The sequence below is a fragment of the Anthonomus grandis genome, chromosome 2, assembly GCF_022605725.1.
Source record: "Anthonomus grandis grandis chromosome 2, icAntGran1.3, whole genome shotgun sequence".
In the NCBI taxonomy this organism is placed as follows: domain Eukaryota; kingdom Metazoa; phylum Arthropoda; class Insecta; order Coleoptera; family Curculionidae; genus Anthonomus; species Anthonomus grandis.
This window is the reverse complement of record NC_065547.1, coordinates 27,308,031-27,321,069: the sequence shown is the minus strand read 5'-3', so window position 1 is coordinate 27,321,069 and position 13,039 is coordinate 27,308,031. Positions and strand designations below refer to the sequence as shown.

Below are 13,039 nucleotides of genomic sequence, written 5' to 3'. Positions count from 1 at the left end.
TGAAAATATAATTTTTCGTTGCATTGGTATTGGTAAACAATCGCGTTATCATAACCTCACTTTATGAAGTGCCGATTTTGACAGTTGACAATAACCGCCAAGCGGTCTATCGGTAATTACCGTTCCTAAATGGTTTTAACCAAACACGTCCAAGCGGTTATAGTTATAACCGCTTGAGATCCGTGACGTCACCAATTAGCCCTTTATACGTCATCAATTTGGAACAGTAATTACCCAGGTCCGGAGCTGTTTTCTAAACGTCAAATGTCAAAGATATTGAAATAAGTGCGGGAAAAAATAAAAACAAACAACAAATTATTTCCATTTTAAAAATGACACAAAATTTATTATGGCTAATAAGTTTTCTTTTTTGATATTTATGTTTAAGAACTAATTACATATAATATTATTGGCGTATGGGGTATTATTTAAAAACAAACAAAATGATGATAGTGACAGCTGACAAATTACGAAGTTACTTCAATCAAACACGTCCAAGCGGACACGATTGGTTATGTTATAAAGGGACTGTTCAAGGTGAACCAAGGGCTTAACCGCGGTTAAAACGGATAGATCGCTTGGTTAAAGCGGAGAACTCATATACGCGATCACGACCACGATCGCGATCACGATGGCGATCAGACGCGTCCAAAGTAAAGAAATGTAGCCGCACATACTTGTCGTGACCTGTTAGCGATACGGTGGCGTTCTGCAGCGTTCGATCGCGCGTTCCTCGCCAGAAAGCGAGCAGCGGCGATCAAACGCAGCAGGTTACGTTGATCGCGGATCGTAAGTTAAAAAATGGCCGGTTTCACGGAAGAATTTATTGAACATGTAAAGAAACATGATGTTTTATTCGATATGGCACATCGTGATTATAAGAATGTTCGTATTAAAAATAAAGTATGGGACGACATTGCCAAGGATATGGGAAATCATCATACTGGTAAGTAATAAACTATTGTTTTGTATACACATAATATATTTGTTAATTTATACTTAGCTACACATATAAATAAATAAATTAATTTATTGTACAGGCTGTCTCAAATTCGTGGCTCAACATGGGGAACTCCGTAACTATGGGAGGTTGGTTAAATTATAGAAAAGTTGCGAAATTTTGAGCCTAATAATATGACATTTAAAAAATTAATAAAACCCGAACGGTTTCGAAGATAATTGAAAAAAATATCGTCGTATTTTAAAATTAGATCACAAAGAAGCTTAGAAAAACATTAAATCAAATTTTCAACATTTTGTTTTTTTTCTTTTTATCTTCGGGACCGTTCGGGTTTTATTAATCTTTTAAATGGCAAATATGCCGGCAATGGCAATATGCCTAACGATAGTTAGGCCTAAAAATGCGCAACTTTTGTCTAATTTAACCAACCCTGTTATGGAGATCACCCATAGTTACGGAGTTCCCCATGTTGAGGCACGTATTGGAGACACCCTGTACACTATTCAAGTCGTGTTGTAAAGTAATTAAAGTATGTTTAAATAAACCAAGAAGTAAAATCTTAAATATCAAGAAAAATACTTAACAATTCCATACTTTTGGACATAATATGTGTAAGTTTATTATGAGTGACATACTTTTACAAATTACTGAAATGGGAAACAAATTTTTCACGTATCCCAAACGCTAGGTTTACCGCTCTTCTTCTATCAACTGGCAAGGGATGGAATACCTGTACTGGCATATCATTGTGTTCTTGTAGATTAAGATATTTTTGGTCAATATTTTTTTCCCGTAAAAAGTTGTGTAATACACAGGCTGTTTTTACAAGCTTTGTAGCCGTGCTAACTTTTACTTCTAAGGGTCTAAAAAAAAATCTCCATTTGTGTGCCAGTATGCCAAAAGCGTTTTCCACAACGCGACGAGCTTTACATAGATGGTAATTGAATTTTTCTTTATTACGGTCATATCTCGCTTGTCTGTAGGGAAATGGTCTCATTAAGTAAGTACTTAAGGTAAAAGCTTCATCGCCTATCAAAACACATGGAACCTCATCATCTTTACCGGCAAATGGCCTGTTAGGAGGAATATTAAATGTGCCATTTTTAAATCTTCTTCCCATAGCAGATTGCTCGAAGATACCTCCATCACTATTTTTACCATAGGCACCAACATCTACACAAATAAATTTATATTCAGGGTCAACAATCGCCATGAGAACAATTGAAAATTTTTTTAAGTAGGAAAAATAATTTGATCCACTATTTTGGGGACACCTGATTGTCACGTGCTTCCCGTCTATGCTTCCTAAACAGTTGGGAAACTGCCATAAGTTTTCATAGCCCAAAACTGATTTTTCCCATAGCTCTTGTATGGGCTCTGGCATATAAATTGGCTGCAGTTTACTCCATATAACAGTGCAAACCTCTTCAACAATTATAGCAACTGTTGAAAATCCCAATCGAAAACTGTGACCGATTGTTTTGTAAGAGTCGCCGGTTGCCAAAAATCTAAAAAAAATATGGTGTCTTAAATCTCTCTTTCTGATACCAATAGTTATTTATGTTGTAAGGGTATTATGAAGATGTTTATGCCCCCGAAGGCAACAATCTTACAAAGCAGAGGGCCTTTGGCCCGATTTGTGAGTTGCCCGAGGATATAGACATCAAGTAATGCCCGTGGTACATACCATATTTTATGTCCTACTTCATAAAATTCCAAGTTAAATTAAAAGAAAAATTAAAATCACGAAATTTTTACCTACATGGTTGCTAAATAAACAAAGTGTGTTCATTATTGTTAAGTGTTAAAGTCAAAACTTAATTAATTTCATATAAAATCATAAATTTTTCATAAATATCGAATAAAACCTCCCTAAATGCTGCCAAAGCTGTGGCAAATCTCATTCCCAAGCGGTCAAAAGACTTATACAATAAAGAATTTAAGAGGTTTTAGAATGATTTATTAATTAGTTATTTCTGTTAATGCCCTAGGGTATTATATAGTATTTAATATGTCTGGTAACTATGATGTTATGAAATAATATTATACGAGTAGGACATAAAAAATATTTCAGCAAAAGGTATTAGCAAAAAATATTTCATTGTTAATTTAGATTTATTTAAACGGGCATGTTTTAATGGTGTACTATTTTTATTTGCAGGCGACGATTTAAAGAAGCGCTGGAAAAATTTGAAGGATTGTTTCTCAAAACACTTACGCTCCGAGAAAACCCGAACTGGACAAGCAGCTAAGTCGATCTCTCGCTATAAAGCCTGGCCTTGGGCACAGCATATGGAAAGTTTTCGACCTTTCTTACAATTTGCTGTAACAGATTCTAATATTGCTGATACCAACATAGGAGTAAGTGAAGAAATTGAAGCATCTGACGTTCAAAATGAAGCTACACAAATGACTGAAAACATACTAAGCGAAGCAAGTACTGACCAAGAAACATCGAAGCAAATTTCATGTCATAATCGAAGACCAGAGAAAAAAAGAAAATCGATGGAACTTCCAGCACCCAACAATTCATCATCTGCTGATAAAGTTATTAAGTACTTAAATGAAAGGCACTCTGACATCAAAAGTAACTGCAACAGCATAGATCTAACATTTCAAGGATATGCTGCAAGCGTGAAGAGACTATCGAATCGACGGCAGACTGTAATTAAATTTAAAATTGCTAAATTAATTATGGAAGAAGAACTCGCACAGGAGGCGGAAGCTCAGGAGCAAAGCCGGCCAGGGACAAGTTATTCAAGGGCTTCCGCTTCTTCATCTTACGAAATGGATTTGCGATCTCCATTTGACAATGAATCTTCCTATCACGAATTATCAAACCCAAGCAATCTACCTGGAAGTTCTAATGACCTGAATTCTTCCGGTGCAACTTGGTATGAGGATCTGTGTAAAACCACCATCTAACTCCATAAAATGTGTTTTTTTCTTTAATTTCTTTATATTACTTTGGAATAATAAACTTGCTTACAAAATGTTTATGACTTACTTTAATGTGACGGCTAATCGTTCTGTTGCGCCAATCGGTTCTCTAAATGTAGTTTCTTGTTTTGTAATATCGTCCTTGATAATATTTATTAATTCATCAAAACATTCAAAATTCATTCTAAAGTAAGTATAGAATCGATTTTCGTCTCTACGGAGCTCAGGATATAACCTATGAAATTCGCCTTCGTCCTTACGTTTTTTATTAATCTCGTATACCCAAACGTTCCGTCTTTTTATCCTAAAAAAACAGAATAACCTAAGTGGATTCTTGTCTAATGGACGAGAAGTAATTAGACAATCTGAGATTACCTTCGCCTATCATTATTGCAATTTTCATCTTCATCCAATAATATTGCAAGAAGTAGTGCCTCTTCCTCAAAATCCTCCATTGACACTTTTAACTCGCCCTCAGATTTAAAATAAGCTGTTTATGTATGCGTGCACTTCGACTGAGCCTAATCGCGATCGCGGATATGTGTCCACCCCTTCTGAACGCAAGGATCGACATCGCGATCGTGATCGCGGTCGTGATCGCGTATATGTGTTCTCCGCTTAATGTGTGTGAAGCTAGCGTCCGATCGAAGTCCAGCGACCAAATCGAGAACGCAGCATATGTCGGTTGCCAGCAACCAAATTATAGTCCGGGCTCCCTATTATTTAATCAATATAATGCCCGTATCTCCTGAAATTCCCAAGGGATCTTAATCATTTTTTGTCCAGATATTAACAATAAATACCTAAAGCGACTTACGGTGTTCTCAAACCTCTACAAACTAAGGTTTCGTTGTTAAAATTAATAAAAAAGTCAAATGTCAAAAAACAACCATTTTGCCTAAAACCTTTGACTTAACATAAACCATACTTAACACTTGCATTCTGGAAAATGTATATCCTGTTGTCTGGAAGAAATCAATCATTAAACCCATACCAAAATTATTCAATCCTTTTATCAAGCTTTATCCAAGCTTTAATGATCTGAGGCCAATTAGTATATTACCGTAAACCGGGGTGACTTTTCCACCCCCGTAGAGACTTTGCTCCATTAAAAAAAAAGTTTATTTTAATTCCCGCTCAAAAACGTGTAAATATAACGCACCCAAACCGCGAGTGTATCCAACATTACCAATTTGGCTATACGGAGCGCGCTGCGCTCGTCGATACCTTCAGTACCGTTCAGTCAACTGCAGAGAGAAGATAGTTACGCTTAATATTTTGTTAAAATTTAATCTCAAAAAATTGTGTATTTTGGTTTTTATTCTAGGTGTAACAAGTAAGTATAGCAAAGTTGATATTGAATTACCTTGTGATTATTTTTTACCTAGTAGAACTATTTAATAGTCGTAAATAATTCTTGAAAAACGAATTTCGGTTTTACTGTCAACATTTCGCAGTTTTGGGGGTTACTTTTCACCGGAGCAAATCCACCTCAAACCTCAAACTACAAGTCTGGGGTTACTTTGCTCCGGCTAAAGTATTTCAAATAAATAATGAAGAAAGCTTCTGTTTGTTTTTATCAAAAAAAAAACTAAAGGTCGGCGTCATGAATTATTTTTTTTGTTTCAGCATGCCTAGGAAATATCAAAGAAAAGCTGGGGCATGGGCGAAGTTAGAGCCTCAAAAATGGGGGGGCTAAAGCCCCCATCCAGGGGCAGAGTTACACGAAGAGGTGAGGGGGTGGCCATCAAAGAAAAGTCCGCCGCAGGCGCCTCCGGAGGTAACAAATTTTTTTGGTGGGCACCTTCATTTTCACTTATAAGCCGTTAAAAAAAAAGAATAGTCTTAAACAGCTTCTATTCTAATTTGCTGTACTATATACATAATATCATGAATTTGTTTTACTTTTATTTTCATATTAGATTTCATCCAAGGAACACGTTTCTGAATTTTATTGCAATATCCATAATGTATGAACCATTCTGTATATGTATTGGAGTATATTGCATACACAGCAAAAGTCAAAAGTCGCTAGTTTAAAAAAAAATTTAAACTTTCAAGAAAAATTTCAAAGTTCAAAATAATATCATTTTAATATCTAATTGTCGGACTTAATTAATTTAGACAAAGTTAAACACGACGTTTCGGTTGGTAAGTATCTCCAACCATTATTATATTAAAATGTTATATTAAGTGTAAACTAGCAGTTTAACCAAAACAGCAGTTACCAACCAAAACGTCGTGTTTAACTTTGTTTAAATTAATTAAGACAATGCAAATCCGACAATTAGATATTACTTCTCCATTGTCTGCCATCTTCAAAACCAATATCATTTTAATAAAACGCAATAATTCTTCAAAAATAGTAAAAGCAAAATTTATTTAAAATGTCTTTAAATAAAATGAAATCCAATAAAATTATCTTATAACTACTCTAATAAATGTTTTCGATTTCCTTTTTTTAAAAACTCTTTTAAAATTTCATCTGGCGTCAATGACTTTGTTAGACCACTTTCAATACTAAGAGTGGTTAGTGCTAAAGAACTAAATCGATCCTGACCCATCGTTGACCTAAACCAATTTTTAATTCTTCTCATTGTTGAGAAAGAGCGTTCGCAAGACGCTAAAGAAATTGGCAAAACTAATGCTATTTGCATAAGGGTATATGCATTTGGAAAAGTCTCTTTTCTTAATACATCTTTAATATCAGAAATGGTAATGTTGTGGCTCTGGCTTTTATTTATGCAATTCCCAATAACGGTCATTTCAGCTTTTAATAGCTCTTTATCGATTAAAAAGGTATCTCCATGCAATTTAATGAATTCCAAACTACCATCAAAATCCATCTGCAAAAAATTGAAGACAGATTTAGCTAATTTCTGACTTTCGGAGGAAAATCTTATTTTTAGATGATTTATTATATTGTCGAGAGACCTATAATAAATTGAAATTAGCCAAAACTTTTGTGCCTCATTTTTTATCAAAGGTGAATTTAAGAACGTTTCTTCGTGTACTGCGGAAGTGGAAGCTTCAAGCACATATTCTTTAAGTCTTATACTTTCTGTTTTTTTACGTTTTGAACAATTTTTTTTGGGGGGGCTAATTTCATTTTAAAGGGGGCTAAGCCCCCCCCTAACTCCGCCCATGAGCTGGGGCCAGAAGGTATGCAGACTATACCAAAGAAACATTGGAAGAATGCTTGGCTGAAGTTAGATCAAGGGCACTATCACACAGAAAAGTAGAACAAAAGTACAATATACCTAGAAGAACGATTTTAAATAAACTTAAGAAAAAACATAATAGAAAACCAGGTAGTCAACCTGTTTTTTCTTTACAAGAGGAAGAGGATTTTGTTGAGTGCATTATTGCTTTGGGAGGCTTTGGTTTTCCAGTCGATACTCAAGAGCTGCGTCATATTATTAAGGATTATCTGGACAGATGTAGGAGCAATGTGAAGATCTTCCAGAATAATTTACCCGGCATTGAATGGGCAAATTCGTTTATTGCAAGACATCACCATTTGTCTTTACGCTTTGCCGAGAATGTAAAGCTTGCAAGAGCGGTAGTAGATGAAACTGTTCTACGCAACTTTTTCAATAATTTGGCCAGTGAATTACGTGATGTTCCTTCAACCAATATATAGAATTTTGATGAGACAAACCTTACGGACGATCCGGGGAAAAAAAGGGTCCTTGTCAAGAAAGGTTCTAAATACCCTGAATATATTCGAAATGCTTCGAAGACATCAATATCTGTCATGTTCGCAGGAAATGCTGCTGGAGAACTGTTGCCACCATATGTGGTTTATCGAGCTACTAATATGTGGACTACATGGACAGAAAATGGGCCAAAAGGATGTCGCTTTAATGCTAGTTCTTCGGGTTGGTTTGATAGCAACATATTTACTGACTGGCTCGAATTTGAAATGATGCCGAGATTGAAAAAATTAGAAGGAAAGACAGTGCTAATATGTGACAACCTTTCTTCTCATTTGACAGTTCATTCCCTTAGATTGTGTCGTCAAAATCAAGTAAGTTTAGTTTGTTTGCCGGCAAATAGTACCCACCTAACACAGCCCTTGGATGTGGCATTTTTTCGTCCAATCAAAATAGCTTGGCGCAAAGTATTATCAGAATGGAAAGGCACTGAAGATGGTATAAGAAACACAAACATTCAGAAACAAAATTTTCCTCCATTCTTATCAAAAATGATGAATATGATTGAGCCAACCATCAAAGATAACTTGCTTTCCGGCTTTCGCAAATGCGGAATATTTCCTTTAAATATTGAGGAGGTTTTAACCCGCATACCTTCAACCTCACATAATAAAAGTATGATAGAATCTTCTTTCCTTAAAATACTGGACACAAGAAGAACTTTGTGTACGATTACAAAAAATAATTGTAGAAAAAAAATTAATATTCCTCCAGGCAAGAGTGTGTGCGCTGAGAATGAAATAGAAGAAGAAGAAATAGAACAAGAAGATGGAGTAATAGATGAAGCCATGGAACAAGAAGATTTTATAACACAAGGCACCCAACAGAGAGAGGATGTACTTCATTTTAATGACAATTCATCAGATGATATAAACTTTGAAGAGCTCGAGAAAGAACATGAAATCGAAAATGAGTTTATAAATTTTGTTGAAGGAATAGACCCTCAAAAAAAAGATAATTTCGATATGGTTGTAAAGGAAGTAGGGCGTTTTGTTGAATTTGTTTATAAAGGACAACTTTACCCCGGGCAAATCGTTTCCTTTACCAAAGAGGATGTCCGAATTAAATCTATGCAGAAGTCGCTAAAGATGTGGAAATGGCCCTCAAAGCCAGACGATCTTACTTATTCATGGTCTGATGTTCGGGGATCTATTAAACCCCCTAAACAAGTTACAAAAAGAGGCATTTTCTCTGTGCCTGAGCTCGCCTGCTGGTATAGTGACTAAATCCATACTTTAATTATTAACCTAATGCCTTACCTATTATACGTGTTTTCTTTCCTATTTTTAGAACCTATTTTTAATTTTTGTAGTTTTGCATTTATTTTTTAATTTAACTGCAATGCGTTATTCAAGTGTTAACATTTTTTGTAATATTTAAGAAACTTTTTTGCATTTCCTTATATTAAAAACCTCAAAAACTAAATTTTTTTAAATTTTTACATCCCTCTTTTTACTCGCCGGGGAAAAGTAAATAAAACATAAGGTTAACTTTGCTCCAACGTATAAAATGTAAGAGTTTTGCCTACATATTTAAGGTGGGGCAAAATAACCCCAGGCTATGGGCGAGTTTGCTCCACTTTTCAAACTAAAAAAAAAAACAAGATATTCGATATTTTTACGCACAAATCTTCAAAATAGTAATTCTTTAAGATGTTTTTTGTATGTAGAATGCAACTATAGTAAAGAAATTTCGTTAATTTTGTATTAATTTTAGCAATTTTTAAATTTATCTTCAAAAAGAGGAGCAAAGTCACCTCGTTTTACGGTACCTGCGGTTTCTAAAATTTTGGAAAGGCATATATATGACAATAGGCACAGATGTCAAAAACAGCTGCAAATTTTTTTTTGACATTTTGGTGACATTTTAAGTATACCGGGGGGCACTTTTTGTGATATTTTTGACATTTGTCCCTTCACCCCCCTAAGAGAGGGGGAGGGTCACTTCCTTATTTTAAACGGGATGACGTGTTTTTTATTCTTAAATACGAATCTACATAAAATATGAAGTCTCTTTACAACAAATTTTTAAAATTGCTCTGCTGGTTACGGAATTATGATCAAAAATGTTTTGATTAAATTTAAAAATAATTCGAATATTCTACTACAATAAAAACAAATTATTTCCTACTTTTTAACTATTTATCGTCTATGTATTATGCCTAAGGAGCTGTTCGAAGTGACCGCCTTCAACTTCCAAACACTTTCTTATCCTTTCTTGACATGAGTTTCGTACCCGCTGTAACATTGCTGGTGTCACTAATGAACAAGCAAAACGAATCCTGTTCTTCATGTCCTCTGGAGTTGTAGGTGCACTAGCCATTACTTTGTCTTTTATAAATCCCCATAAAAAAAAGTCAAGGGGGGTCAAATCTGGCGAACGAGCAGGCCAGTTGACAGGACCACCTCGACCAATCCACCTATTTTCAAAAATCTCATTTAAATAAGTACGGGCCTGTATGGCATAATGGGGTGGAGCTCCGTCCTGCTGAAACCATACATTAGGATTTAAATTTTGGTTTAGTAGACGAGGTAACTGATTTCTTAAAAATTCTGTGTAGACCTGTCCATTTAAATGACCTTGGAAAAAATGCGGACCAATAACTCTATCCTCGAAAATACCACACCATACGTTCACAGACCAGGGATGTTGATTTGGTACAGTTCTCATCCAGTGAGGATTATTTGCTGCCCAGTAACGCATGTTGTGCCTGTTTACCTTTTAGAAAAACAAACAACCAAAACTTGAATATGTTCTAATTTAAATAAGTTAAATCTTACCTGCCCGCAATTATTAAAAGAAGCCTCATCAGAAAAAATAACGTTTCTCAAAAAATGGTTATTTTCACGCATTTTTTGAAATCCAAGTGCATTCTCAATTGACATTGACGCAATGGCAGGATTCACAAGTGTCAAATTTAAGCGTCTTTTCAGATGGACGCGTACGATACCCTCGCATATTAGGCCGGTCGCAAATTGGATACGAATTTACGCATCGCTAGTCGTAAGAATTAAGTGCGCACACTGAATACGTTTTCCTCCGTCAAATAAGATAGGGGATAAGCAGTGTTTCGGTGACATTGTATTCATTAAACCCTCTTACTTTTTATTTGTTTTGTTTGGAATTTGTAGCGTAATGAACCTATACCTTCAAGATAATTCTCTTCTAATTCGGAGATTGCGGACACGTCGTCACTATCGAAGAACCGAGTGGGTGCGTGAAATATATTTGAAAAGAGAGGAATTCGGTGAATTTCATCATATTATGGAAGACTTATCTAATGACCAATTACTGTATCATGGTTATACACGTATGAAGAAAGAAACTTTTGAATATATTCTGAACATTATCAGACCTAAGGTGACTAAATACAGTAACTTTCGCGACACAATATATCACCTGAAGAATGATTGATTGTAACTTTAAGGTAAGGAAGTAAAATATAGTTCTTTTATTCATACTTCTTTATTCAAAACATAACTTACATATTATATTAATTACTGGTGCTTGGATTAAATTGCATACTGTTGAGAATTGTGGACAAATATATTCTTGCGATAGTCCTTGTGCTGAATTATTTTGTGACATACTGTGATCAACATTAAACTGGGTCGAGTCACTAGACTGATTAAGCACTACCACAGGAGGTACAGTATTTTGTTCGTCTATAAGAACTTGTTGCAATTTTGATCTTATCATTGATTTGCGATGATTGGGGATATCTTTTAAAAACCGCAGAAGGCTCATTAGAAATTAGGCATCAGGATCATTTGCAGTCTGTTGAGAGCACTTTAACTTTTCCTCTTCAATCTGTAATAGTCTTGTATCGATTTCATCTGCCTGACGTGTTTTAATTTTTCTTCTAATTGGAATTTGTCTTCTTTGGAATTTGTTCGCCACTTGGTTCTGAAGATTGACCGGGGGACGGCGAAAACATATAACTGCTACTTGTATTTGAACTATCTTCTCCATCAGAACTGTTACAAGTGTCTGACACGCTACTTTTCATCTCCCTTTTACACATTGTACTTCGAAGAAATAGCAGAAGCTGAAAATATGGCTATTTGGAATCGGGATCTGAAGTACTTGCTTGGCCAGATTTTTTGTTGCTGACTTTTTTGAGCTCCTTCCCAAAAGTATCTCGTAGACCTCGCCATTTCTTTTTTAGCTCATCAACTGAAAAATAAAATAAAATTTGTCTTTTATTACAGGTTCATCTTTCAAGACTCTTGGATATTCATTTAGAATTTCAGACAATACTGTTGGTTGTATTGTACATGAAACTTGTAACGTTATTAGGGAAAATTAAAAGTGATTTGTACTTATAATGATGATTGAAAAAACTGAATGATTTTTTGAAATTCGCAGTTTTATGTTGCGGAATTAAGAAATTATTTATATGCCTTCTATCAGGGTTATGTCGACTACAGTAAAATAACTGACGCAAATAAGGTGGCTGACCAGTTTTTGAGACTCTATATACACAAAATTCAGCGAATGACATTTACACCTGTTAGTCATTGATAAAAATGGAAAGCTCATTCAAGTGAGGCGTAATGTATTCTCTGTATGCAAAAAAAATGTAAATAGGAGTTCTGTAATTTTTTAATTGAATTTGCCTTTTCCGCTGTTAGTGAACTTCCGTAAACAACATCTCCGTAATCCAAAATAGACAAGACCAAACTGTTACCTACCTACCAGAGTTTCCTCAAACGTATATAGGCAATACCTAGTTTTCGCTTCACATGTGCATTAAAAGATAGTTCAGAATCCAGATAAATACTTAAATTTTTAACTTCCTCCACTATTGGAAGGCGTGTATCATTTATTTTAGGAACAAAATTCTCGGACACTCTCTTAAGTTTTAGTTTGATACCACCAAGAAATATTACAGACGATTTAGAAGGGTTAAGTTTTAAATTGTAATTTTTGGAAAAATTATTAATATGATTCAAGTCAGGATTAAAACAGTTTTGTGCAGTTTGCACCTGACTTTCAGGGAATGATATATATATTTGCGAATCGTCCGCATCCTATTGCGCGGATCTTATACTTTGCGCGGATATCTTCGCGCGGATATAGCATCTACAATATTGTAGATGCTATATCCGCAACATAAATAGAGAACAACAGTGGGTCCAAAATAGACCCTTGAGGTATTCCCTGTGGCATAATCGAGTAATCTAACTTAGCTAGGAGGTAGTCATTAGTACATATTGCAACATTGTGGGAACGGTTGCTAAGATAAGACGAAAAGAAATCTATCGAGGTTCTTGAAAGGGCAAAATATTGCAGTTTTGCTAGAAGCAGCTTATGACTTAAAGTGTCAAAAGCTTTGCTAAAATCTAGCAATCCCAAACACATTACATTTTTATTGTCTTCGTTCATTCGAATATCTTTGATTAAACTTGTAAGGCTTGTA

At 35.0% G+C, this 13,039-nt stretch overlaps 2 protein-coding genes across 2 annotated transcripts in view; both read right to left on the bottom strand.

Moving 5' to 3' along the window:
• LOC126750116 (actin-related protein 8) overlaps positions 1–298 on the bottom strand; it is a 40,306-nt gene extending 40,008 nt beyond the window's left edge. The window contains exon 1 of the mRNA XM_050459624.1: positions 61–298. The gene's annotated coding sequence lies outside the window, so the exon portion shown is untranslated. The remainder of the gene's footprint in view (positions 1–60) is intronic.
• Positions 299–1,459: 1,161 nt separating this feature from the next.
• On the bottom strand, positions 1,460–3,595 carry LOC126750360 (uncharacterized). Its single transcript, XM_050459941.1, has 2 exons — positions 3,180–3,595; positions 1,460–2,469 (listed from the first exon to the last, which is right to left on the bottom strand). Exons 1-2 carry the CDS (start codon positions 3,251–3,253, stop codon positions 1,599–1,601), a joined length of 945 nt encoding a protein of 314 aa, XP_050315898.1. The 5' UTR covers positions 3,254–3,595; the 3' UTR covers positions 1,460–1,598.
• Between the last annotated feature and the right edge of the window lie 9,444 nt (positions 3,596–13,039).